Below are 25,107 nucleotides of genomic sequence, written 5' to 3' on the forward strand. Positions count from 1 at the left end.
TCACAAGGTTGATGTCTACAGAACTGAAGAAGAGGTAACAGGCGAAACAGCAGGGTAAGCACTAAACAGATATCGACGAAGATCAAGAGCAAATACAGACAGGAAAATAAACACTGCGTCTAACTAGAGTCGTTTGTGTGAGACTTGACAGTGAAGTGGCGTGAAGGTGAGTAATTTATGCAGGCAGTGATGAGCGAGTGAATGGAGTGCAGGTGCGGTGGATTAGAAATCGGGTGATGCGGAGCGCTGAGGGAGGTGGAGTGCCCGAGGGAGGCGTGACATACAGGTGCATCTCAATAAATTAGAATGTCGTGGAAAAGTTCATTTATTTCAGTAATTCAACTCAAATTGTGAAACTCGTGTATTAAATAAATTCAATGCACACAGACTGAAGTAGTTTAAGTCTTTGGTTCTTTTAATTGTGATGATTTTGGCTCACATTTAACAAAAACCCACCAATTCACTATCTCAAAAAATTAGAATATGGTGACATGCCAATCAGCTAATCAACTCAAAACACCTGCAAAGGTTTCCTGAGCCTTCAAAATGGTCTCTCAGTTTGGTTCACTAGGCTACACAATCATGGGGAAGACTGCTGATCTGACAGTTGTCCAGAAGACAATCACTGACACCCTTCACAAGGAGGGTAAGCCACAAACATTCATTGCCAAAGAAGCTGGCTGTTCACAGAGTGCTGTATCCAAACATGTTAACAGAAATTTGAGTGGAAGGAAAAAGTGTGGAAGAAAAAGATGCACAACCAACCGAGAGAACCGCAGCCTTATGAGGATTGTCAAGCAAAATCGATTCAAGAATTTGGGTGAACTTCACAAGGAATGGACTGAGGCTGGGGTCAAGGCATCAAGAGCCACCACACACAGACGTGTCAAGGAATTTGGCTACAGTTGTCGTATTCCACTCCTGAACCACAGACAACGTCAGAGGCGTCTTACCTGGGCTAAGGAGAAGAAGAACTGGACTGCTGCCCAGTGTTCCAAGGTCCTCTTTTCAGATGAGAGCAAGTTTTGTATTTCATTTGGAAACCAAGGTCCTAGAGTCTGGAGGAAGTGTGGAGAAGCTCATAGCCCAAGTTGCTTGAAGTCCAGTGTTAAGTTTCCACAGTCTGTGATGATTTGGGGTGCAATGTCATCTGCTGGTGTTGGTCCATTGTGTTTTTTGAAAACCAAAGTCACTGCACCCGTTTACCAAGAAATTTTGGAGCACTTCATGCTTCCTTCTACTGACCAGCTTTTTAAAGATGCTGATTTCATTTTCCAGCAGGATTTGGCACCTGCCCACACTGCCAAAAGCACCAAAAGTTGGTTAAATGACCATGGTGTTGGTGTGCTTGACTGGCCAGCAAACTCACCAGACCTGAACCCCATAGAGAATCTATGGGGTATTGTCAAGAGGAAAATGAGAAACAAGAGACCAAAAAATGCAGATGAGCTGAAGGCCACTGTCAAAGAAACCTGGGCTTCCATACCACCTCAGCAGTGCCACAAACTGATCACCTCCATGCCACGCCGAATTGAGGCAGTAATTAAAGCAAAATGAGCCCCTACCAAGTATTGAGTACATATACAGTAAATGAACATACTTTCCAGAAGGCCAACAATTCACTAAAAATGTTTTTTTTATTGGTCTTATGATGTATTCTAATTTTTTGAGATAGTGAATTGGTGGGTTTTTGTTAAATGTGAGCCAAAATCATCACAATTAAAAGAACCAAAGACTTAAACTACTTCAGTCTGTGTGCACTGAATTTATTTAATACACGAGTTTCACAATTTGAGTTGAATTACTGAAATAAATGAACTTTTCCACGACATTCTAATTTATTGAGATGCACCTGTATATATTTTATTTTTTATTTATTGTGATATTTTTAAAGTTAAAAGATAAACCATTGACCTAAAAATATAATGTTTGCTAAAATAACATTTTGCTTAAGTAGATTTATCTTGTTTAAAAATGTTTCAATATTTTGTTACTGGAAAACAAGTCAAAAATACTGATTAAGAAAATGAATTGCAGTATAATTTATTCTGTGAGCGACAGTGTCCAACATCGGGGATACTAAGACAAAGTGAAAAGTATTTAACTAGTCATGCGGTCTGAACTTGGCGGCCCCCATGAGGCACTCCATATAAAATAAAACTGCTTTTCTGTCCATCCTTTTAAACTATATTTCAAAAGTACTATTCATTTCTTCATGTGTTAAACTTTTTTTAATGAGGCAAAAATGACTGAGTGCACCTTTAATGCTCTGTGCCCGATGTGTGAGATGTAGGCCTGGCGTGTAATCTGAGGTTATATTTATAGCCAGTATTAGGAATGATGTTTTCCCTCATCCAATCAGCTCTCAGCCCCAGGGTAGGGACACTGGTGCAGGGGGCTAGAAAGTTATCACGCCCCTTTTTTGCTGAAATCCATCCATCCATCCATGCATTCTCATCTCTCTCTCTCTCTATCTCTTGCTCAGAGGTGCGTGGTCAGCTCTCGGAGCAGCTAAAAATCTTGGATGCGCAGCTAGAGGTGAAAACACAGCAGCTGCAGGATCTAAGCGAGTACCTACGCAGACGGGGTGAGATTGAGGCAGAGTACGCCCGCTCTCTGGAAAAACTCAGCGAGAAGTTCACCGTCAAGACCAAAAGGTACCCATGGTGCTTTTAGCATTATGAAATAAAAAGCTCACATGCTCCAGACACATTGAGACATGGTGCTCATGCAGGAGAGGCAGGTTTGATTCTGACCTGCATTGTGGCCAGATTGCATCCTGCTAATACTTTCCCGTTCCCTCTCTATGGTCTTTCTCTCTCTTTCTCTCTATGTATATACAGTTGTACTCAAAAGTTTGCATACCCTGGCAGAAATTGTGAAATTCTGGCATTGATTTTGAAAATGTGACTGATCATGCAAAAACAAACTGTCTTTTATTTAAGGATAGTGATCATATGAAGCCATTTATTATCACATAGTTGTTTGGCTCCTTTTTAAATCATAATGATAACAGAAATCACCTAAATGGCCCTGCTCAAAAGTTTAAATACCCTTGAATGTTTGGCCTTGTTACAGACACACAAGGTGACACACACAGGTTTAAAATGGCAATTAAAAGTTAATTTCCCACACCTGTGGCTTTTTAAATTGCAATTAGTGTCTGTGTATAAATAGTCAATGAGTTTGTTAGCGCTCATGTGGATACACTGAGCAGGCTAGAAACTGAGCCACGGGGAGCAGAAATTGTTCGGGTTGCAAATTAAAACCCACAGGTAACCTCAGGAGAAATACAGGCTGCTCTGGAAAAAAGACGGTGTGGTTGTTTCAAGGAGCACAATACTTAGCGCTTATGGTTGTGACCATAAATCTCTATTTTGGTCTCGTCACTCCAAATTACAGTGTGCCAGAAGCTGTGAGGCCTGTCAAGGTGTTGTCGGGCATATTGTAACCAGGCTTTTTTGTGGCATTGGCTTCTTTCTGGCCACTCGACCATGCAGCTCATTTTTGTTCAAGTATCGTCGTATTGTGCTCCTTGAAACAACCACATTGTCTTTTTCCAGAGCAGCCTGTATTTCTCCTGAGGTTACCTGTGGGTTTTTCTTTGTATCCTGAACAATTCTTCTGGCAGTTGTGGCTGAAATCTTTCTTGGTCTACCTGACCTTGGTTTGGTATCAAGAGATCCCCGAATTTTTCACTTCTTAATAAGTGATTGAACAGTACTGACTGGCATTTTCAAGGCTTTGGATATCTTTTTATATCCTTTTCCATCTTTATAAAGTTCCATTACCTTGTTACGCAGGGCTTTTGACAGTTCTTTTCTGCTCCCCATGGCTCAGTATCTAGCCTGCTCAGTGCATCCACGTGAGAGCTAACAAACTCATTGACTATTTATATACAGACACTAATTGCAATTTAAAAAGCCACAGGTGTGGGAAATGAACCTTTAATTGCGTGTGTGCGTCACCTTGTGTGTCTGTAACAAGGCCAAACATTCAAGGGTATGTAAACTTTTGATCAGGGCCATTTGGGTGATTTCTGTTATCATTATGATTTAAAAAGGAGCCAAACAACTATGTGATAATAAATGGCTTCATATGATCACTATCCTTAAATAAAAGACAGTTTTTTTGCATGATCAGTCATATTTTCAAAATCAATGCCAAAATTTCACAATTTCTGCCAGGGTATGCAAACTTTTGAGCACAACTGTATATGTGTGTGTGTGTGTGTGTGTGTATATGAGTAGGTGACATTAAATATTTTAGGGAAGTTGACATGTCCTGCTATGAGATGCTATACTCCATATAAAACTATTTTAAACAGCATTTTGATCATTCTTTTATAATTACTATGCATGCAAAAAAGAAACTATGTGGAATATTTGTACTTTTAAAAACTGTCCTTTTAGAAAGTGTCTCACTTTACCTGTAATCACTCTATAAATGTAAATGGTAATGTCGAGTCAGCTGGTCACTATATAAACCTGGCAGGGTGATCAGGACCCCGACGACAATTCTTATATTAACTCAAAGGGGTTTATATATCTATATATAGAGGCATCTAGCATCCAGCAGCCTCTGCACAGTGTAAACCAGAGAACATCTACAAGATGAGGGGAGGGAAGAGAAGAGACAGTAGGAACAAGAGGACTATGAAAGACAGGTTTTATACAGGAGACATGAAAGACAGGGTGAGCCTGAGCTGCAACGCTGCCTTCTTAGTATGCCCCTGAATCTGGAGCAGCGCCCCCCTGTCCCTCTTCCAGGTACAACAACAGTGTTGAGTAAAAGCCTTGGCTGATGGGAAAGAAATGAAGGGAAGAGGGGGGGGGCTGGTAGCCGAGACAGCATTGAAAGGGGAGAGACCAATAGACGACATCCGCAGAGTGTTGTGGACGTACTCAGCCCACGTGAGCTGCTGACTCCAGGAAGATGAGTTTTGGGAGGCCAAACAGCAGAGCATACGTTTTAGGTCCTGGTTGGACCGCTCGGTCTGGCCATTGGTCTGGGGGTGGAAATCTGATGACAAACTAACAGAAGAACCAATCTCACAGAACTGTTGACAGACAAGAGGCAGAAGACATGACCGACTTAAAGACACTGAGCATGACAGAATGAACTCCAGGATATCACAGTGTTCTCTACCCAATTCAGTTGAGGGTTATGCAGGGACAGCCAGGGGTGGCCAAGTACCACAGGAGTATAGGGAGTGTCCAACAGATAGAACACCAACTTCTCCTGGTGGTTGCTCGAAATGAGAAGGCTCACCGGAGACGTAACTTCCGAAACCTCAGCGATGGATTGGCCATTGAGGGCGCTGACAGTCAGGAGAGTGGAGAGCCTTTTCACCTCAAACCCCCACTTGGCAGTCAGAGAAATGTTGATGAAATTACCCTCTGCCCCAGAGTCAATGTGGACGGAGCACTGATGAGACCAGTGACCAGACCACAAGATGGCAGAGAGGAGAGTGCAGGCTCCATGGGCATGGGAAAAAGGGGTTGCACTCGCCAATATCCCCCGGACTACAGGCGAGCCGTGGCTTTTAAAGGACAGGTGGTAGCAAAATGTCCTGGCTTCCTGCAGTAAGGCATAACCCCTTGAGGATCTGGTGCAGTCTCACTTCTGGGGTGAGATGAGTTCTGCCCACATGCATGGGCTTAATATTGGGTGAAGAATCAGAAGGTGTCTGAACAGAAGATGTAGCGGTTAGCTCCCTCCGCATCAAATGAGCAGAAGAACCACAAGCTTGACGGGTTATCCACTCAAATAGCTAGGAACAGAGCCAAGAGGGATTGAGGCAGAAGATGTGTTCAGAGAATGATTATTCCCTCTCTGCAAACAGAGAGGGAATAAATAGGACAGGAGAAACAAGGAACAGGTGCTGCTGATCAGGATAATGAGCTGCTGCACCAATGAGCCCTTGCAGGGAAACCTCGTGGCTGCAAAAGCACATGGCACCTGTAAAATAAAAACAAACAGACACACAAGGGAAACACAAAAACCACATGGACAAGGCAGAAGGAGAAGGAAAAAAATAACTAAGAGACCTGACATAAGCTTTTTATAGCCAATATATATCACCAGATGAAGGGTTTTGTAAACATATAGTGAATATTTTAGTTTTGTGTATACACCAATGAGCCAAAACATTATGACCACCTGCCTAATATGATGTTGGTCCTCCGAGTGACACCAAAACAGCACCTACCCAACAAGGCATGGACTCTACAAGACCCCTGAAGGTGTCCTGTGGTATCTGGCACCAAGACATTAGCAGCAGATCCTTCAAGCCACCATGGATCGGACTTGTTGGTCCAGCACATCCCACAGATGCTCAATAGGACTGAGAATTTGGTGTTTTTTTTTAAAATTATTAACAATTGTTATTGATTCCATGAAGCAAATCAAATAGACAACAGAAAATGCAGAATCAAACCACATGAAATCACAACTTTTCCCCCCGAACATAATCCCCCACACCCGACACAAACAAGCACCCCAGTGGTCAAAAGCCAACTGACAAAGACACACAATTAGACAATAAAACAGCAGAAAATATTTAGAAACTACCCGAGAGCCTTCCAAAAAGGCTAAATAGCTGTCCCATTTCCTGATGTACAAATCCATGTTGCCTAGCCTTCTACATGACATTTCCTCAAATGCCGCTACCCTGCCCATCTCCGTGTACCACTCCTGAAATGAGGGCGCTCCAGACGACTTCCATCCCCTAAGGATGACCTGTCTGCTGATCATAACACTGGCTAGGACCCAATTTTTTATCTACTTAGCCCCTATATTAATGACCGCCCCATCTCCTAAAATACAGAGTCTGGTGTCAAATTAAATTTGAGTTCCCAATACATCATACATAAAACTCTGAACCCTCAACCAAAAAATATGGGTTGTGTACCCATCTTCTGATTGGCATCACCAGCAGCTGGGTGTGTCTTTAAGACCAATCTAGAGGGGGTCCAATAGAATCAATGTAAAATCTTAAATTGCACAAGGCACACCCTTGCATCTCTAGATGTAGACTTGATGTTTTTTAGAATCCTAGCCCACACTCCCTCCTCCAATACCAAGTTTAAATCTTTCTCCCATAATCTCTTGAGAGAAGTTGGAGCTCTGTCCCCAAGACTCTGAATTAGCAAGGAGTAATACACTGATGCCTCCTGACCTTTTCCAAAAGCAGTAATCACCACTCCCAGAGTATCTGCCGCTTTAGGGGGGTGTATGCTACTCCCAAAAATAGTACAAAGCAGGTGGCGCATCTGTAAATACCTAAAGAATTGAGACGTTGGGAATTTTGACACCCAAAATCTTGAACCATATTTTCAAAGGATCTCAACACTCCACTCTCATATAGGTCATCGAACGTATTAACCTCCCTCACAATCCACTCTGTCCAGCAGAAAGGGGACTTATAAATACATAACTTTGGGTTCAGCCATATGCTCGAAGCAACATTTAAATAAATGTCCAAATGAAACACTCTGGACACTTTTGTCCATACCGCGTGCAAATGTGAGATAATGGGGTATAACTTAACTTCTCCGGTTAGTTTGATAGAAAGCCTTCTCTACTGGCCTAACATGCCAAATAAATAAATATTTTTCATCCTTTCTTTCTCAATCACCTTTTTGCCTTAGTATTTTTAATCGCTTTCCATTCTTAATTAATCTACAAACAAATAGAGAAAAACGAAAAGTTTATCCAGTCAGAATGTATTCCTTGATGCTTACAAGCAAAGTGTGACAGCTGTTTCACAAATCACATGCTCGAAGCCATGCTCCTTAGCCAAAGCAGTGCGTGAGTTTGAGCTCCACCCCGTCAGGCCTTCAGAATTTCCACAGAATCCCTTAACAGTGCAAATGAATGAGCAACTAAAGTCAGATTGTCAGATTCATCAGCCAATCAGATTGATTTATTTGTTCTTGGTGGGTGTGATCTTTAGGATATGTCCCACTCGAGGCCTCTAGCTGGCCTTGAGTGACGTAATCACGCTTTAAGTGATGTACGTAATTCAAGAGCGAAAAGTGGTAGATCTTGTTGACGAGTTGGCTGTCATCACTGCTGGTATTGCCGTTGAGAAAGAGATCCTTATGGATTTAAAAACGAGACGTTCTGCATGACCGTGTGATTGCTTAATTTATTAAACAGGAAAGGAGGACTGATTTTCACTTAAAGTAAATTGGTAAGTGCTTTTTGCATTGTTATAGCAATATCAGGAGTTTTCTAAGTGTAAATTATGCTGCTTGAGCATTCAGTGTCAGATCAAGTGACTGCGTTCCATTCAACTCGGAAAGTTGGATTTTACAACTTCCTACTAGGAAAAGTGCAATTGAATGCATCTTGAAGTCAGAATTACAACTTGTAGGCTCGTGCAGAAATTCTCAACTCAGATTTTGCCAAGATGCAGCGGCATGATGTCACACAAACATGTCGACACTCAGGGAGATATACAAAGTGATAAACATTCACTTTAAGTAATATCGATAAATGAGTTAGTTTCCACATTACATGATATTAAAGCTTATTTGACATACGCCTGCAGAAACAGGTGTATAAAACATTACAATCTCTTTTGATAATCGTACACCTGAAGCACAAATGCTAGCACTGCAGCATTGTTTATCAGTTGGGTTGCTAGGAGACATCTCTAATGAGAGTCAAACCCCTGCTAAGCTAACAGGAGCGTTGCAGTTCTGAATATCGGGGAATGGAATACATTTATGGTCAGAGATATCAAGTAGAAATATCCCACATCCAACATGAATGGAACACAGCATGACCGTGTACCCTGGCGAAATGAAACTTATTGCAAGAAACATTTAAATTGCAAATATTATTAGATAGATTTTTCCAGGTATTATAGGCCTCCTTGGTAGATTCATATGAAAAATTATGATCTTTGAATGTCTGTTCGGGAGACGTTCATTTCACAAAACAGTCATGCTGCAGTTAAAATTAGGCTTGCTTGAGCATTAAGTGTCATTTCAAGTTCTGGCTTTCGTGCGTGGACGTGTTTTTAAAATGTCAATTGGTATTAATAGTTAGCTGCGACATAATGTATAATGCCCAAAGGCATAGTGTGTCTTATTCATTGTGAAACTGTGTTTTCTTAATGGCTTGAATCACACTGAAGGCCTGCCACTGAATAGGGGCAAGAACTTCCAGTTCAATACAAAACAAGGGAGGGGCTCTCTCAGGTGGAAGCGACCAATGACCCAAATGTCTGAGACCGAATGCATAATAATAAAACAAAATCTTGGGTAGGCCTAGCCCACCTTTGTCAATCGGCCTATGTAACTTACTGAAGTTTAATCTGGGATGTTTACCATTCCAAATGTAGGACTTCGCTATGCTATCAGATTGCTTGAAATAAGAGAGTGGGACATCTACAGGGAGAGATTGTAGCAGGTAGTTGAATTTTGGAATACAGTTCATTTTAATAACATTAACCTTCCCAATCATAGATAAATGTAATGAAGCCCACCTGCCCACATTGCTCGAAAACCTTTTTATTAAAGGGTCAAAATTAACTCTAACTAAATCACACAAATTTGCTGGGAATAAAATACCCAAATACTTAATGCCCTGTTTGGGCCACTGGAAGGCACCCTGCTGAAAAGCCGTTATCGGGCATTATGCTGTCAGAGCCAAAGCTTCAGATTTAGTCCAATTATCTCTGTATCATGAGAACTTAGAAAAGGAATTAATAATTCTATGGAGGCAAGGCATAGATCTAGTAGGGTTGGAGACTTATAATAAAATATCATCTGCGTACAGCAAAAGCTTATGCGCCACACATCTCCCCTGGAAAATCATCTTCCCTTCTTATCGCGGCTGCTAATGGTTCCAGGGCAAGACAGAACAATAATGGGGAAAGAGGGCAACCCTGCCGGGTGCCCCTATCCAGAGTAAAATAACCTAAAATTAATCAATTTGTTTGTACTGCCGCTACCGGGTGTCTATAAAGTAACTTAATCCACCCAATAAAAGTATTCCCGAACCCATACATTTCCAAAATCTTAAAAAGATAATCCCATTCTACCATATCAAACGCCTTTTCGGCATCAAGTGAGATGGCAGCAACCGTAGTCTGATCATTCGCCACTGACCACATTATATTGATGAAATGCCTAATGTTATCAGAAGAGCTATGGCCCCAAATAAACCCCACCTGATCTATATGTATAAGAGATGTCATAACTTTACTTAATCGGTTAGCCAAAATTTTTGACAATGTTTTAACATTAGCTGGATCAGGGAAATTGGACGGTAACTCTTATACTCGCTTGGATCTTTGTACTTTTTAAGAATCAGACTGATCCGGGCTTGCATCATGGTTGACGGAAGCTTTTCATTCTTTAATTATTCCGTATAAACTTCTAGCAGAGTGGAGCCTGTTCTGTAGCATAAGATCTAAAAACAATTCAGCGGCAAAGCCATCTGGCCCCAGAGCCTTGCCTGTAGGCAAGGCCTTAATTACCTCGCCAAGCTCCTCCAAGGTTATCTCAGAATCAAGAGAATTTTTTTGCTCAGTCATCAGTTTAGGAAGTTCTAATGGTTCCACAAAGTTTCTAATATCTTCATCAGTAGACGAAGACATGGAACTATAGAAATCAAGATATAATTCTTTAAAAGCATTATTATTTTTTATTTTCTCCCCTTTTTCTCCCCAATTTGGAATGCCCAATTCCCAGTGTGCTCTTAGTCCTCGTAGTGGCATAGTGACTCGCCTCAATCCGGGTGGCGGAGGACGAATCTCAGTTGCCTCCGCGTCTGGGACCGTCAATCCGTGCATCTTATAACGTGGCTTGTTGAGTGTGTTACCGCGGAGACATGGCACGTGTGGAGGCTTCATGCTGTTCCCCGCGGCATCCACACACAATTCACCACCATAACTTTTGCCTCACTATGATCAAGGACTGAGTCCATCAAAAGATTAAAGTCTCCTCCCAAAATTATATCATGAGGGGTGCCAGTGGCTTGCAACATCCCTTCAAGATCTATAAAAACAACATCAACGATAGGTGTATAAATATTAGCCAAAATAAAACTTTGTCCCTGAATTTCAGCTAAAACAATAATGACTCTTACTAATTAATTTATCTTTGATCTGTTTGAGACATTTGAGTTGTAGATGATTACTTATCAGTGTAATGACTCGCCTGCTCTTACTCAAGCCCGCACTATAAAAACCACGTCCACCCCATATCTTCCCAAATTTTTCAGCTTCCTGCAGAGAAAGGTGCATTTCTTGAAGAAACACTATATCATATCTCATACGCTTAAGAAGAGAAATAACCTTCCTTCTTTTTATGGGGTGCCCCAACCCATTCACATTCCACGTGTAGAGAGACAATCCGCTCATATCAACATTTGACATTTTGGCATATAAGAAAAAATAGACTGTGTGTCAAAAAAAAGATTATAAAGACCACATTCCAACATTAGTGCAACCATCTAATCCCGAACATCCCTCAGAACAAAACAAACAGAAAAATGAAAAATGTGCGCATTAACCCCGTGCACGACAGTGCCAACTGGCCTCCATCCCTCCAAACTCAAACAGTCCATGCACGCCTACGTGAGCCCCCATGACAACCTTGCCGTCGGATTGCTCAAGTCCGGTGTTTCTATACAGATTTTGTAAGAGAATTACACAGCAAAAGATAATCTATAAAACAAACTCCAGCCAATAGGTGAAATAAACACAAAGAGCATGTAGATTCATCCATAAACCTGTCCTGAAGGTGTGTTACTCTACAAAATAAACTCCAGCCGATAGGCGGAACAGCACAAAACAAGTGTGTAGATTCCTAAAACAGTCAAGCGAATGTCCAGTGAGCAGGTCCACTCGGCTACAGCATGAGTACAACAAGATGACTTACTCACTCCATGGACTTTATGAAGGACATTGTTTGCTGTGGGCATGTGAATGTTTTATGGCCATCCTTAGCATCTATTCTCAATTTGGCCAGGAATATCAGTGCAAAAGTGACCTTTCGTTGATGTAAAAGTTTCTTGCATTTCTTGAATCGATCACGTATTTCTCTTGTTGAGTTTGCAAAGTCTGGGAACAAGAAAATGCTGTGGTTCTTCCAAGAAAGCCTTCCTTTACTCCTCGCCTCGTGTAACACAAGAGCTTTATTGGATGATCTCAGAAATTTGGCCAGAATTGATCGGGGCCTGTCTCCCTCCGTGGATTGCCGAGCAGGAACCCTATGAGCTCGCTTGATTTCAGTTTATAGCCTGCTATGTCGAGCAGATTCGGAAAGAGCCCATCCAGGAATTTCACCATATCCTGTCCCTCTACTCCCTCTGGAATTCCAACAATACGGATGTTATTCCGCCGGCGATGGTTTTCCATGTCCTCCAACTTCTCCCAGACAAGCTCCAAATCCACCTTGGTTGCTAGTGGATTATCAGATAATTTCCTCTCCGATGACTCCAGGTAATCGATCCATTTCTCGACATCCCCATCTCTTGTAACCACATCAGTGAACTTTGCCTCCATGGTGATGATCGATTGACATATCACAGCAAGATCCACCTTCGTCAGCATTACCGATATGTTCAGCATCTCTCGCCGCATTTCCCGCACCTCCCCGTCACAAATGACTTCCAGGCTTTTGGCCTGCTCGGGGGCATCAGGTTGAGCACGTAAGTGTCTTTTAATGCCTCCAGAGCCTGAGGATTTAGAATTCTTTGACATATTGTCCTCCTAGAACATTTATGGAACAGAGTGTATAGAATCTCACCAGTTTATGTCATAAAAAGTATTAAAATTAGCAAAGTGTGCAGAGCTCGCCGTTCACACGTCCGATCCTCATATGGCGTCACGTGACTCAAGAATCTGGCTTTTTGAGAAATGGGAATTTGGAGTCCAAAGCAACACATTGAACTCTTCATCATGTTCCTCAAACCATTCCCAAACAATGTGTGCAGTATAACAGGACGCATTATCCTGCTGAAAGACGCCAAATCCGTCAGGGAACACCATTGCCATGAAGGCATGTACCTGGTCTGCAACGATGTTTAGGTTGGTGGCGTGTGTCAAATTGCCATCCACATGAACGGCCAGACACAGGGTTTCCCAGCAGAACATTGCTCAGAGCATCACACTCCCTCCACCGGCTTGTCGTCTTCCCATCACTCCCCCTGGTAAATGGCGCAAATGCAAAAGGCCGTCCACGTGATGTAAAAGAAAAGGGGACTCATTGGACCAGGTGACCTTCTTCCACTGCTGGTAGACTGGGGTCATCATGGGCACGCTGACTGGTCTGCGGCTACACAGCCCCATACGCAGCAGGGTGCGATGCACTGTGTGTTGTGACACATTACTCCCGTAACCATCATTCAAATTTTCTGTGACTTGTGCCACAGTAGACATTCTGTCAGTTCGGACCAGACGGGATAGCCTTCGTTGCCCTCGGCATCAGTGAGCCTTGGGCGCCCAACACCCTGTTGCCTCTTGTCCCTCCTCGGACCACTGTTGTAAGTACTCACCACTGCTGACCGGGAGCACCCCACAAGCCTTGCATTTTCAGAGATGCTCTGACCCATTCGTCTGGTCATAACAATTTGGCCCTTGTCAAAGTCGCTCAGCTCTTTATTCCTGCCCATTTCTCCTGCATTCAACACATTGACTACGAGAACTGATTATTCACTTACCATCTAATTTACCCAGACCGTGACAAGTGACCGAGTTAGAAGATGATCAACGTTATTCGCTACACCTGTGAGTTGTCATAATGTTTTGGCTCATCAGTGTATGTATTTCACCAGATAAGGTTTAATGAGGAATAAGGTTTATTATTATTATTTACAAGATATGAAGTTGGAGAAACAATGTATGTGCTGATGGGACATGTTCACATTTTCCTTTGCATTCTTTCACTTTATTTTAGAACACTTTATTAACCAATAAAAATATGATGAAAGATTTAGATAAAGCAAATCCCCACAAGTATCAGTTATTGTTTTAATTTCACCTCTAGAGGACGCTGTTATATTGAAGAATCAATCCGTTCTAACTGTAGAATCCTCCAATGCCGACCACAAAGGAACATAGAGAAATAATAACAATAATAAAAAATTAAAAAATGATTGGCAACTATCGGCATTGATTTTTTCAGATAACCGATAGTTCCAAAATGCAACTATAGGCACAGATTAATCGGTAAAACCAATATATTGGTCTACCACTAATATACACTACCGGTCAAAATTTTTCTAACACTTGTCTGAAATGTTTCTCATGATCTTAAAAATCTTTTGATCTGAAGGTGTATGCTTAAATGTTTGAAATTAATTTTGTAGGCAAAAATATGATTGTGCCACCATATTAATTTATTTCATTATAAAACTAAAATTTAATTAAAAAAAAAAAAAAAAACGTTTTTGAAATTGATGACTTGGACCAAAAAATGAAGAAAAGCAGCCAATAAGTGACCAACATAGATGGGAACGCCTTCAATACTGTTTAAAAAGCATCCCAGGATGATACTTCAAGAAGTTGGTTGAGAAAATGTCAAGAGTACATTTCTGCAAATTCTAGGCAAAGGGTGACTACTTTGAAGATGCTAAAATATATCACAGTTTTGGATTTTGTTTAGTCACAACATAATTCCCATAGTTCCATTTATGTTATTCCATAGTTTCATGACTTTACTATTATTCTAAAATGTGAAAAAAACCCCGTAGTGTTTCAAAACTTTTGACCGGTAGTGTATATATTACATGCTTCTCTGGATTATTTTCATTCTCTCTGCTTCTGTGTCTCTTTAGAAAGGAGCAGATAGACCTGTCGGTGGCTCAGTGCTGGACGGTTCTGCTGACCCAAACCAGACAGGAGAGCCGAGATCACAGCTCAATGAGTGAACTCTGCAGCAACACCCTCACACAGCGGCTCTCACACTGCATAGAGGACACACACCGCCTGGCAAAGAGGGTACAGAAATCTCTCCCTCTCTATAACAAGCTCTCACATCTAATGCTCCCTTTTCTCTTCCTCTATTATTTACCGACATACTCCCACGCAAAATACTTCCATCCCATCTTCCTTATTTCAGACTGACTCTTTTCACTGTGTTTCAGAGCAAGGAGGTGGGTCTCCAAATGCAGGACGAGCTCTTGAAAATCACCACAGAGCTTCAAACGGTGGGTTGGATGCTGCTTCGCTGTAAACATGCTGCATTTACACAGAGCAACATGCTCTGATGAGCTGATATGAAGTCAAATGGCATCAGCTGTGAATTACATCACTTCTCTGCAGTCAGAGACATGATTAATCTTGACTAAATACCACATGATGCACGTATTTGCCAATACGTTGACAGTTGATTCAAAATAGATAGGATGTGTGTGTGTCTGTCTGTCTGGTTTTCTGTCTCCCCCTTATATGCCAGTGAATGTTGTACATCCTGTACCACAAAAAGCTCTAATGGCCACCTGCTTTCCAGAGCTCATAAGTGGTGTTAGCTTAGGGAAGTATCATTATTATTATTGCTCATACTAACCCAAACCTATCCCAAAGTATCAAACTGAAGTGTGTAACTCATCCCACACTGTGACTTTATAAGCGATCAACACCCACCCCCCCCCCAGAAAAAAATCCACTCACATGTGAGTGACATCATATGGGCCCTGCCTTTGTCAGTCAGTACTATCCCAAATCGTGTGCCTTAAATACTTCATTACACATCGCATGCTGATCTCGGTGGAAAACATTTTGAAAATGCACTATAAACTTATTTATCAATGCAATCTTTTACAATTATTTTCATGACTCATAAAATACTGTACTGAACTACTCACCCATTGACTGAAAGAAAGACATCTTGAAACAAGTTAACCACGTGGTAACAGGCACGCAACACTTTCCTCATGTAAATTAGGTTTCATGACTGTTTAGTGTACAATTACAATTACCATCTTATTATTTATTTCCATTATCCCAGGAAAAAATTCAATGTAGTAATCCAGAAATCACTTTATTTACACAGTACAGATGCTTTGAAAACTCAAACTGCATCTCCTGTTGAAGTCATGCAGCCGCTCTGCTCCCCCTCGCACACACATAATATGTGAAACAGGCAATACTCTTTGGATACTTTGTTGGTTTTATGTTCTTTCTGTTTAGGGAATTGGACATTTAGAATAATCCTCTGAGGAACTGGCTAGCAGAACATGTTTGTTTACTCATGACGGCTGGCGTGTCCTTGCGTTTCTCATTGCTTTGTGCATAATAAGTGTTTGACCAATTACAGGCTGCAGCACCTCCCATAGTCCCTCTTGTCCCAAAAAGTACCTTCCCTGGAGTGGGAGCTAAAAAGTCTCTCTAAACAGCTAAAGCCCAAAATATACTTCGATTTTGATGCGAACGCTCAGCGTCTGCGTACAGTCGAACACAAGCCTGTCAAAGTATACTCCATTTGACGGTGCATGCATATACAAGCATTTGGCGCTTGCACGCTATGACTTCTATGAGACTCCGGACAATTTCTCTTCAGGAGTTTAGACCCATAAAGATGTCTTTATATTCCTTCAGACTCAAGTTATACAAATACAGGTATCTCCTGACCTCCTCACACACGAGCTCTTGACATGCATATCTACTGTTGTTGTTTTTAACCTTCGTCTCCTGTTATTTACACACGATTATATCTTCATCGAGCATTTCTTCGTGACACCAATGGCTCAAATGTGAGTATTGCTATCTTGTGGATCTACAAAGTCATGCAAATAATTCCAGGCGCATGCGCACTCTGCACTTTCAAAGACGCGCGGTTAGAAAAATCGCGTTCAGTGCTCGAGCACTCTGCTGATGACGAGATTTGCATCACGCATCCTGTATGCGAACGATCAGCATGTCTGACCGAAATATACTTTGGGCTTAAGAGTAACTGTAGTTCCTGAAGTGTGAAAATGATGAAAAGTAATAGTTACGAGTAAAAGTACTGAAAATGTGCTTTAATCCCTACGGTGGGAAAGAGCCTATAGATATGAACAAAAAGCCACAAAACTCCCAATTTTAATTTCGTGAGGTCTTTAAAGTTACTGGTAATGAATACACTTGGCTTGATCATCGAATTTAAAAAATAGTACTCTTTGATTGTATCTGAGCATGTCACATTTTTACATATTCTTCATGTCAGTTCATGCTAGCTTGGTGTCTAATACCCGACAGGCTTTGAAAACGTATCATCAGTACCACATCGACTGTCTGGCTGCGGAAGGCAAGCTCAAAGAGGCCACACGACTGGAGGAGAAACAGACAGGCAAATCAGCTGATTTTGGACTCAGCCAGTCAGGAGGGCAGAGACGCAGTTCGGTGAAAAAAATGGAGAGACTGATGGAGAAGGTAGAGACGGTGGTTTGTTTGAATGAAAGCTAGTGACATCCGGAACTTTGCTCTGTGAAGATGGCACAGGAAGAGCAAGATCTCACTTTATCTCTAACCCCACTGTTTCCACTGTGTGTGTGTGTGGGTTTGTCTTTTTTACAGAGACATGGGAAAGTACAGGAAACTCAGCTGAAGTGCACTAAAGCTCGTAACGACTACTTGCTCAACTTGGCAGCAGCTAATGCCTCCATGAACAAGTACTATCTGCAGGACATTTGCACACTGATTGATGTGAGTCAAACACGCTGCTGTCCCATTGACTTGAATAATCTTCTGTCTAGACTCTCTTTAGGATTTGGTTATTTTTATTTCCCTTTTCATTTTGATTTGACCCCTCACCAAAAAATACCACAGACCTGTACCTTTTTATATAATTTTTTTTCTCTATGTAGTGTGTATTCAAAGAATGCTAGAGTTCAACATCTTTTGTGGCATTTACATCTTAAAGGTACAGTTCACCCAAAAATGAAAATTCTGTAATCTTTTACTCCCCATAGTTCTGTTCCAAACCTGTATGATTTTCTTTCTTGTGTCCAACACAAATGAAAACATGAAGCAGAATGTTCACATGAGTGGTGATCAGGAGCGGTGAAGTGAAATGTTTTTAAAAAGCACCATAAAAGTATCATAAAAGTAGTCCACTTGACACTTGCGCTATATCTCGTGTGTCACGGCAGGTTTGACGTCAGTGATGACGAACGTCATTGATTCTTGTGTGTCTCATAACTGATCATGACTTGCCAAATGTAATATACGCATATTGAAATCACACATTTTCAGCTACTTGACAGCTATGGCGGAGTGAAAACTTTTCAGTGAATAATGATTTTAATTTCAGTCTTTTCCTCACACAAAGCTTGGGTAGAATATAGATTTTGGAATATAGCACACGAGTCTTGTAGACTACTTTTATGGAGCTTCTTTTTAATTTTTGGAAATAGACTACCACTCTTCACCATTCACTTTCATTGAATAGAAAAGAGCAGCATGAACATTCTGCTAAACATCTCCTTTTGTGTTTGATGGAAGTAAGATAAAAATACAGGTTTGGAACAACATGATGGTGAGTAAACCAAAACAAAATTGTACATTTTTGGGTGAACTATCCCTTTAAGTCATAACATTTGTGACTATTTGTAATTCCAACAATGTGGAAGAAGTCAACGCAAGAGCACTACAACACGATTAGTCAGTGAGCACAAATCAGAACATTCATATTTGCTCAGCAATGACTTTATGTATTTATTTATTTGTATTCTGCCTTATACTGTCTTATGGCATCTGGCTGATCTGAAATGCAGTGCACAGATCTGGGGTACCACCTGTCTGTTTCTCGGGTTATACGCGGGTACCTCTCCTACCGAAACCGGATCATCCAGAACATGAAAAATGGCCTCCAGCAGCTTGACACAGCAGTGACTGGACTCAGTCAGGGTCAGGATAGAGATGCCCTGCTCCAGGCCCACAACACTGCATTCTGCCTGCCCTTTCGCTTTCAGTACCAGCCTCATGAAGGAGACCAGGTAACACAACAGACTCTTGTAGTAAGGCTTTTTGTAGCTCTAGAATGGATGAAATCTCCCAAATATTTAAGGGTTATAAGATGTATCATGGTAATGTAGTATATTATCCAATTAAATATTTTATGAAGTTAAATAGAAATAAAAGATTAATTTATATGCAATAAGGTAACACTTTACAATAACCTCCTGAGACCCAAGTGTGACTGCTGTGTGCATTTTCCTTTTCCCTTTTTTATTTATAACTAGTAGCACCTAATAAACATGTAAGAAAAAACATTTTTAGAGCAAATAGTTTTCCTTAAAGTTTATGTCCACTTATGTGGTGTAATTATACAATTTTAAATAATACCAAGCCATAGAAAGTAATTTTCTTAATCAAAATGTTTATTATGTTTCCAGAAGTGTTGGTTATTCATGTTTTTGAGACGTTACAGACATTACATCAGAAATAAGCATTAATAATTCAGATTCAATATAATGGACAGCATCATCCAGTCACTGCCAACCATGTTAAAATAAACTGTAGCATTATCAATTCTGAATATTTAACTTTTGGTTGAATTTAAGGAGTGAATGCACTTATTTTCATCCTAACTCAATATAAAGCCCCTGAAAGCAACATTTTTCACATTAGTATACATTGTGTTTAGCAGTGTGGTGTTTTGCAAAAAAATTGCTTAAATAAAAAAAAAAAAAGCCATTTCGGATAAAACTAGATACTCTAATCTTTTGAGTCAAACTGGTTTCAGTGTAAAAACTTAATTAGGTTCCTTACCAGATGTAGTTTTGTTGACGTTTCTCCCGAAGACAAACTCTGGTGTGATTGGCACCATGTTGTTTTGTCACATGATTCTGTGCGTCGAAAGTTTAACCCTTCACTGACAGCCCAGAGTCTCCTGAACTGAGATCAGTTGATTTAAATGAATTTAAATTACGCGTTGCATATAGCGAAGCCAAAATACCACATCCACACATGTGTACATGGGGTTCCACAAGGATAAGGTTATGTTTGTTAACATTTGTTAATGCATTAGTTTTCCCCTGTCTGCATGAATGCAGCATCACACAAATGTTTTCTGTTACTGATGCCATTGTAGCAATACCCCATTCGCAGGTTTATTTGTCATTCATGATTATTTTATTCTGCACCAAAATGTTTACTAAGATAAAGTGAGTAGTATTCGGCTAGACATGTGATCTCAACATGGCAGCCACCATAAGGATGGACCACCCTTAGGGGCCTTTCACACTTAACGCGTTTTTGCACTAGACGGACATCTTTGACCGTTTGTGGCAAGTCTAATTGAATTAAGTTAAAAAGAACTTCAAATGTAAAAAACATGCATTGAAATATCACGTATCTTTTCTTTGCAAGCGCAGGGACGCATTTGGACTGAATCGCCCCTTATGTAGAATAATTGGTTTTATGTGTGTGACAGGTCTGTGAGGTGAGCGCAGAAGGCCAGGTGAGGTATGAGCTTGAGACCAGATTCCAGCAGCTTCAGTCCAGACTGGCCTCTGTTACCCTGGAAACAGAGGAGGTAAAATCCACTGCACGCTTTTTAATCTTTGATCACAAAAATATTTGCGCTCCTTGCATCCCTATGATACTAGTATAAGTATTTCTCGAGTAGAGGCTTTTTGATAGTCAAAGATGTCTCTGTCCCCTTCAGGTCAGTAAGACACTCAAGACAACGCACACTAACCTTCTGGAGAGCATCTGTGATGATGATTGCAACCCCACCCCTGACACCACTGCCACCCCATTGGTGGACAACACAGGTGATGGTGCAGGGAGCAAACCGACCTTGGCCAAACGCAGAGCCAATCAACAGGACACAGAGACCTTCTACTTTACAGTAAGATCTCTAGCCAGGATTGGAGGATTAACATCTTGTGCATTAAAACTAAAACATGGAGTGCAATTAGCTAATCACATAGCAGAAAAGTAAAATACCACAATGACTAAATATGACACAGCTAGTCATTTATTTGTTGCATGTTGTTTTTCAGAAAGTGAAGGAGCAAATAAGTGGCAGCTCTCTGATCTCGAAACTCCAGGCCAAACATGACCTACTTAAAGAGGCCATACAAAAAGGTAATTTACCACAATTAACCAGCTTGAACCAGAAAGAAAGAAAGAAAGAAAAAAAGAAAAAACATCAAAGAAAGTGCGTGTGTGAAAGTTGTCTGTAGCAACACCACAATGCCCTTACAAAAGTAAACATACCATTGTTACCACCAGAGTACCATAGTTACTAGTGTTAAACGAGTTAATATGGGATCTTCTTCAAACAGTGTAATAAGCTTTCAGAACTTTGAATAGAAATTTGAATAGAGTTCTAATTGTGTGGAAATCTAGTTTCTGTGGATGGCTGTGGCTGCGGTTCCTGTAGTGTACCTAAAACTTTGTTCTAAAACTGTATGAACTTTTCTTACGCAGAAAACAGAAGGAGATTTAATGAATGTTTTAATTAATGACCCCGTCCATCGTCTTAATATAATGGCAGTTGATAGTGACTCACTTTAGCACCCAGAAGTATCAAAAAGGTAGTCCATGTTACTTGGAATTCATACTCGAAAGTCATTTTCGTGTCACCAAAAGATGATCAAAACATCACACACTGACCTCGCTCAAAACAAATATTGCGTATTTCAAAGCAGCATGTTTTTATTGTTGCAGGAAAGTGAGCAGACGGTATATTTGAACATTTTGAAAAGAATATTATTTGTTATTTATTATTTAATAAAAACTAGAAGCCCTGTGCATGACACATCCTCTCCATTGCTCTGTCTGAAATCATTTTACTTGCTCATAAGCTATTTGGATGGGATTAGTTTTTCTGACATATGTATTTAAAGTAATTATTACTGCAGACGTCTGTAATATTTACTGTCGATTCACAAGGGATAAGCTATGTCTGTAAAAATAGCAGATATAGGTGTTTCTACATAATTTACACACTGCTGTCATGTGCAACTGACCTATTAGAAAATGTAAACTGTGCTGATTAATTATGCAGGAAATATTAAACATGAGCTTAAACTGTATGTGCGATTATTAGAAGAAATTGATTTGGAATATCTGGCTAAATACAGCAGAACTGGTGACATTAACAACCCCGTAATCTTATATTTCACTCTTATATTAAAAATATGGACAATCACTTCACATTATGTAGTTTTATTTGTCCCTCCGGAGTATATGTTCCGAAATGCAGAGTTCAACGCAATTTCCTGCACTCACTCTGCTCTTAAAAAAAAATTAAGTGCTATTCCTTCTAATTTTCCAAACCCAAAAAACTGCTCATTTCTTTTTCTTTTATATGGGTAAATAAACACTCGACAGCATAAAAAACTTGTGAAGAACATGCATCAGTCCAAACGCAACAGCCAGCGTTATCTGAAGTTGTGAACCACGTCTTACATTTTCTGGCATTTTTTCTTGACCAACATCCACTTCAGACACTTGGAGAACTTAAGAAACAGCAATATTTAAAGGGCTCGAGGGCTGGAAAGTGCAGATTTATGGGCTTTTTACCAACATGTCAATTTGCACGGGAGCGGGTTTTCAGGACGCCATGCAAGGTTAGGATGTGTGAACGGCAAGCTCTGCGCACTTTGCTGGTTTTAATACGTTTTATGTCATAAACCGGTGAGATTCGATACACCCTGATCCTTAACTGTTCTAGGAAGACAATATATCAAATAATTCAAAATCCTCAGGCTCTGGAGACATTAAAAGACTCTTATGTGCTCAAGTTGATGCCCCTGACAAGGCCCCGGACCAGGGAGCAGATTTGGCTGGAGAACTGAGGGAAATTCGGCGTGAATTGTTGAACTTGTCAGCAATGCTGACGAAGGTCGTTGCTGACTTGGAGGATCTTGCTGTAATATATCGATTGATCACTGCCATGGAGATAAAATTCACTGAGGTGGTTACAAGAGTGGGGGATGTCGAGAAACGGATCGATTATCTGGAGTAATCAGAGAGGGAATTAGCTGCTAATCTGCTAGCGACCAAGGTGGATTTGGAGCACATCTGTGAAAAGTTGGAGGATATGGAAAATCGTAGTCAGCGGAATAACGTCTGGATTGTTGAAATTCCTGAGGCCAAAGAAGGTTGGGATATGGTGAAATTCCTGGACGGGCTCCTTCCGAGTCTGCTTGACATAACAGGCCATAAGATGGAAATCGGGTGAGCTCACAGGGTTCCGGCTCGGTGATCAATTGAGGGAGACAGGCCCGATCAATTCTGGCCAAATTTCTGAGATCATCCAATAAAGATCTCGTGTTACACGAGGCGAGGAGTAAAGGAAGGCTTTCTTGGAAGAACCACAGCATTTTATTGTTCCCAGACTTTGCGAATTCGACAAGAGAGAAACGTGATCGTTTTAAGGAATGCAAGAAACTCTTGCATCAACGGAAGGTCGCTTTTGCACTGATGTTCCCGGACAAATTGAGAATAGATGCTAAGGATGGCCCCAACAAGCGATGTCCTTCATAAAGTCAATGGACTGAGTAAGTTATTTTGTGGTACTCACGTTGCAGCCAAGTGGACCGACTCACTGAATATTCACTTGACCGTCCGAGGAAACTGAGCGCCTTTTGTTTCTTTTTGTGCTGGTTCCGCCTAATGGTTGGAGTTTGTTTTGTGGAGTATTTCTTGCAAGACATTGGAGTGATTGGGTCATTTGTTGCACTCATTTAACAGCCGAATGGGCCGGCTCACTGAACATTCATTTGACTGTCCGAGGAAAATTAACTGCTTTTTTTTTTTTTTGTGCTGGTTTCACTAGCGGCCAGAGTTTGTTTTGTGGAGGAAAACACCTTCGGGACAGTTATGTGGATGAATTTACATGTTCTTTGTGTTTATTCTGCCTTTTGGCTGGAGTTTGCTTTATAGATCTTCTGTTGTGTAATTCTGTCTCAGAGCAATTTGATGGCAAAGTTGTCGTGGGGGCTCCCGTAGGCATACATGGACTGTTTGAGTTTAGAGGGATGGATGCCAGTTGCCGCTGTCGTGCGCTGGGTTAATGCGCACGTGTTTCTTTTTTTCTGTTTGTTTGGTTCGGGGGGAAGTTTGGGGTTTGATTGTTGCACTAATGTTGGAATGTGGTCTTTATAATTTTTATTTTTGACACACAATATATTTTTTTCTAATATGTCAAAATGTCATATGTTAATTTGAGTGGATTGTCCCTCTCCATGTGGAATGTGAATGGGTTGGGGCACCCCATGAAAAGAAGGAAGGTTATTTCTCTTCTTAAACGTAAGAAATATAATATAGTGTTTCTTCAAGAAACGCATCTTTCCCTGCAGGAAGCTGAAAAATTTGGGAAGATATGGGGTGGACATGTTTTCTTTAGTGCTGGCTCAAGTAAGAGCAGGGGAGTCATTACACTGATCAGAAAGCATCTACAATTCAAATATCTCAAACTGATTAAAGATAAATTAGGAAGAGTCTTTGTTGTTTTAGCAGAAATTCAGGGGCAAAGTCTTATTTTGGCTAATATTTACGCACCTAACGTTGATGATCAGGGCTTTTTTATAGATCTTAAAGGGATGTTGCAAGTCGCGGACACCCCTCATGATATAATATTGGGAGGAGACTTTAATCTTTTGATGGATTCAGTCCTTGATCATAGTGAAGCAAAAGTGTGTAAGCCCCCTAGGGCAACACTGACACTTAACAGGATACGTAAAAACTTTGGTCTTACAGATATTTGGAGACTTTTGAACCCATCTGGTAGGGACTTTACAATTTTTTTCATCAGTCCATAAGATTTATTCTAGAATAGATTTTTTTTTATATCCAAATCCCTCATTTCATCTGTTGTTGATTGCTCAATTGGAAACTATTTAGTCTCAGATCACGCCCTGAGTTTAGAGGTGTTGCCACATATGGAGAAAAGGAAATCATATAGTTGGCACTTTAATGTATCCCTTTTGCAAAATCCTGAATTCCAACAAATGTTAAAGGCTGAAATCAATGTTTATATGGAGACCAACTGGTCCTCAGTGTCCTCTGTGGGCATGGCTTGGGAGGCACTTAAAGCGGTTCTTAGGGGCCGGATCATACAGTATGCCTCATTCACCAAAAAATCCAAAGCACGAGTGTTTAATTTGGACATTTATTTAAATGTTGCCTCAAGCATATGGGTGAAC

At 40.8% G+C, this 25,107-nt stretch overlaps 1 protein-coding gene across 4 annotated transcripts in view; it reads left to right on the plus strand.

Annotated features, from left to right (window-relative positions):
* LOC127419937 (SLIT-ROBO Rho GTPase-activating protein 3-like) overlaps nt 1-25,107 on the plus strand; it is a 60,800-nt gene that overhangs the window by 14,992 nt on the left and 20,701 nt on the right. For all 4 annotated transcript variants that reach the window (XM_051661767.1, XM_051661768.1, XM_051661766.1 and 1 more), the window contains 9 exons: nt 2,486-2,657; nt 14,800-14,962; nt 15,109-15,171; nt 17,201-17,374; nt 17,519-17,647; nt 18,718-18,939; nt 20,379-20,480; nt 20,613-20,798; nt 20,953-21,037. In XM_051661767.1, coding sequence (XP_051517727.1) covers nt 2,486-2,657; nt 14,800-14,962; nt 15,109-15,171; nt 17,201-17,374; nt 17,519-17,647; nt 18,718-18,939; nt 20,379-20,480; nt 20,613-20,798; nt 20,953-21,037 — 1,296 coding nt within the window. The remainder of the gene's footprint in view (nt 1-2,485; nt 2,658-14,799; nt 14,963-15,108; nt 15,172-17,200; nt 17,375-17,518; nt 17,648-18,717; nt 18,940-20,378; nt 20,481-20,612; nt 20,799-20,952; nt 21,038-25,107) is intronic.

Source organism: Myxocyprinus asiaticus, chromosome 29 (assembly GCF_019703515.2).
Source record: "Myxocyprinus asiaticus isolate MX2 ecotype Aquarium Trade chromosome 29, UBuf_Myxa_2, whole genome shotgun sequence".
In the NCBI taxonomy this organism is placed as follows: domain Eukaryota; kingdom Metazoa; phylum Chordata; class Actinopteri; order Cypriniformes; family Catostomidae; genus Myxocyprinus; species Myxocyprinus asiaticus.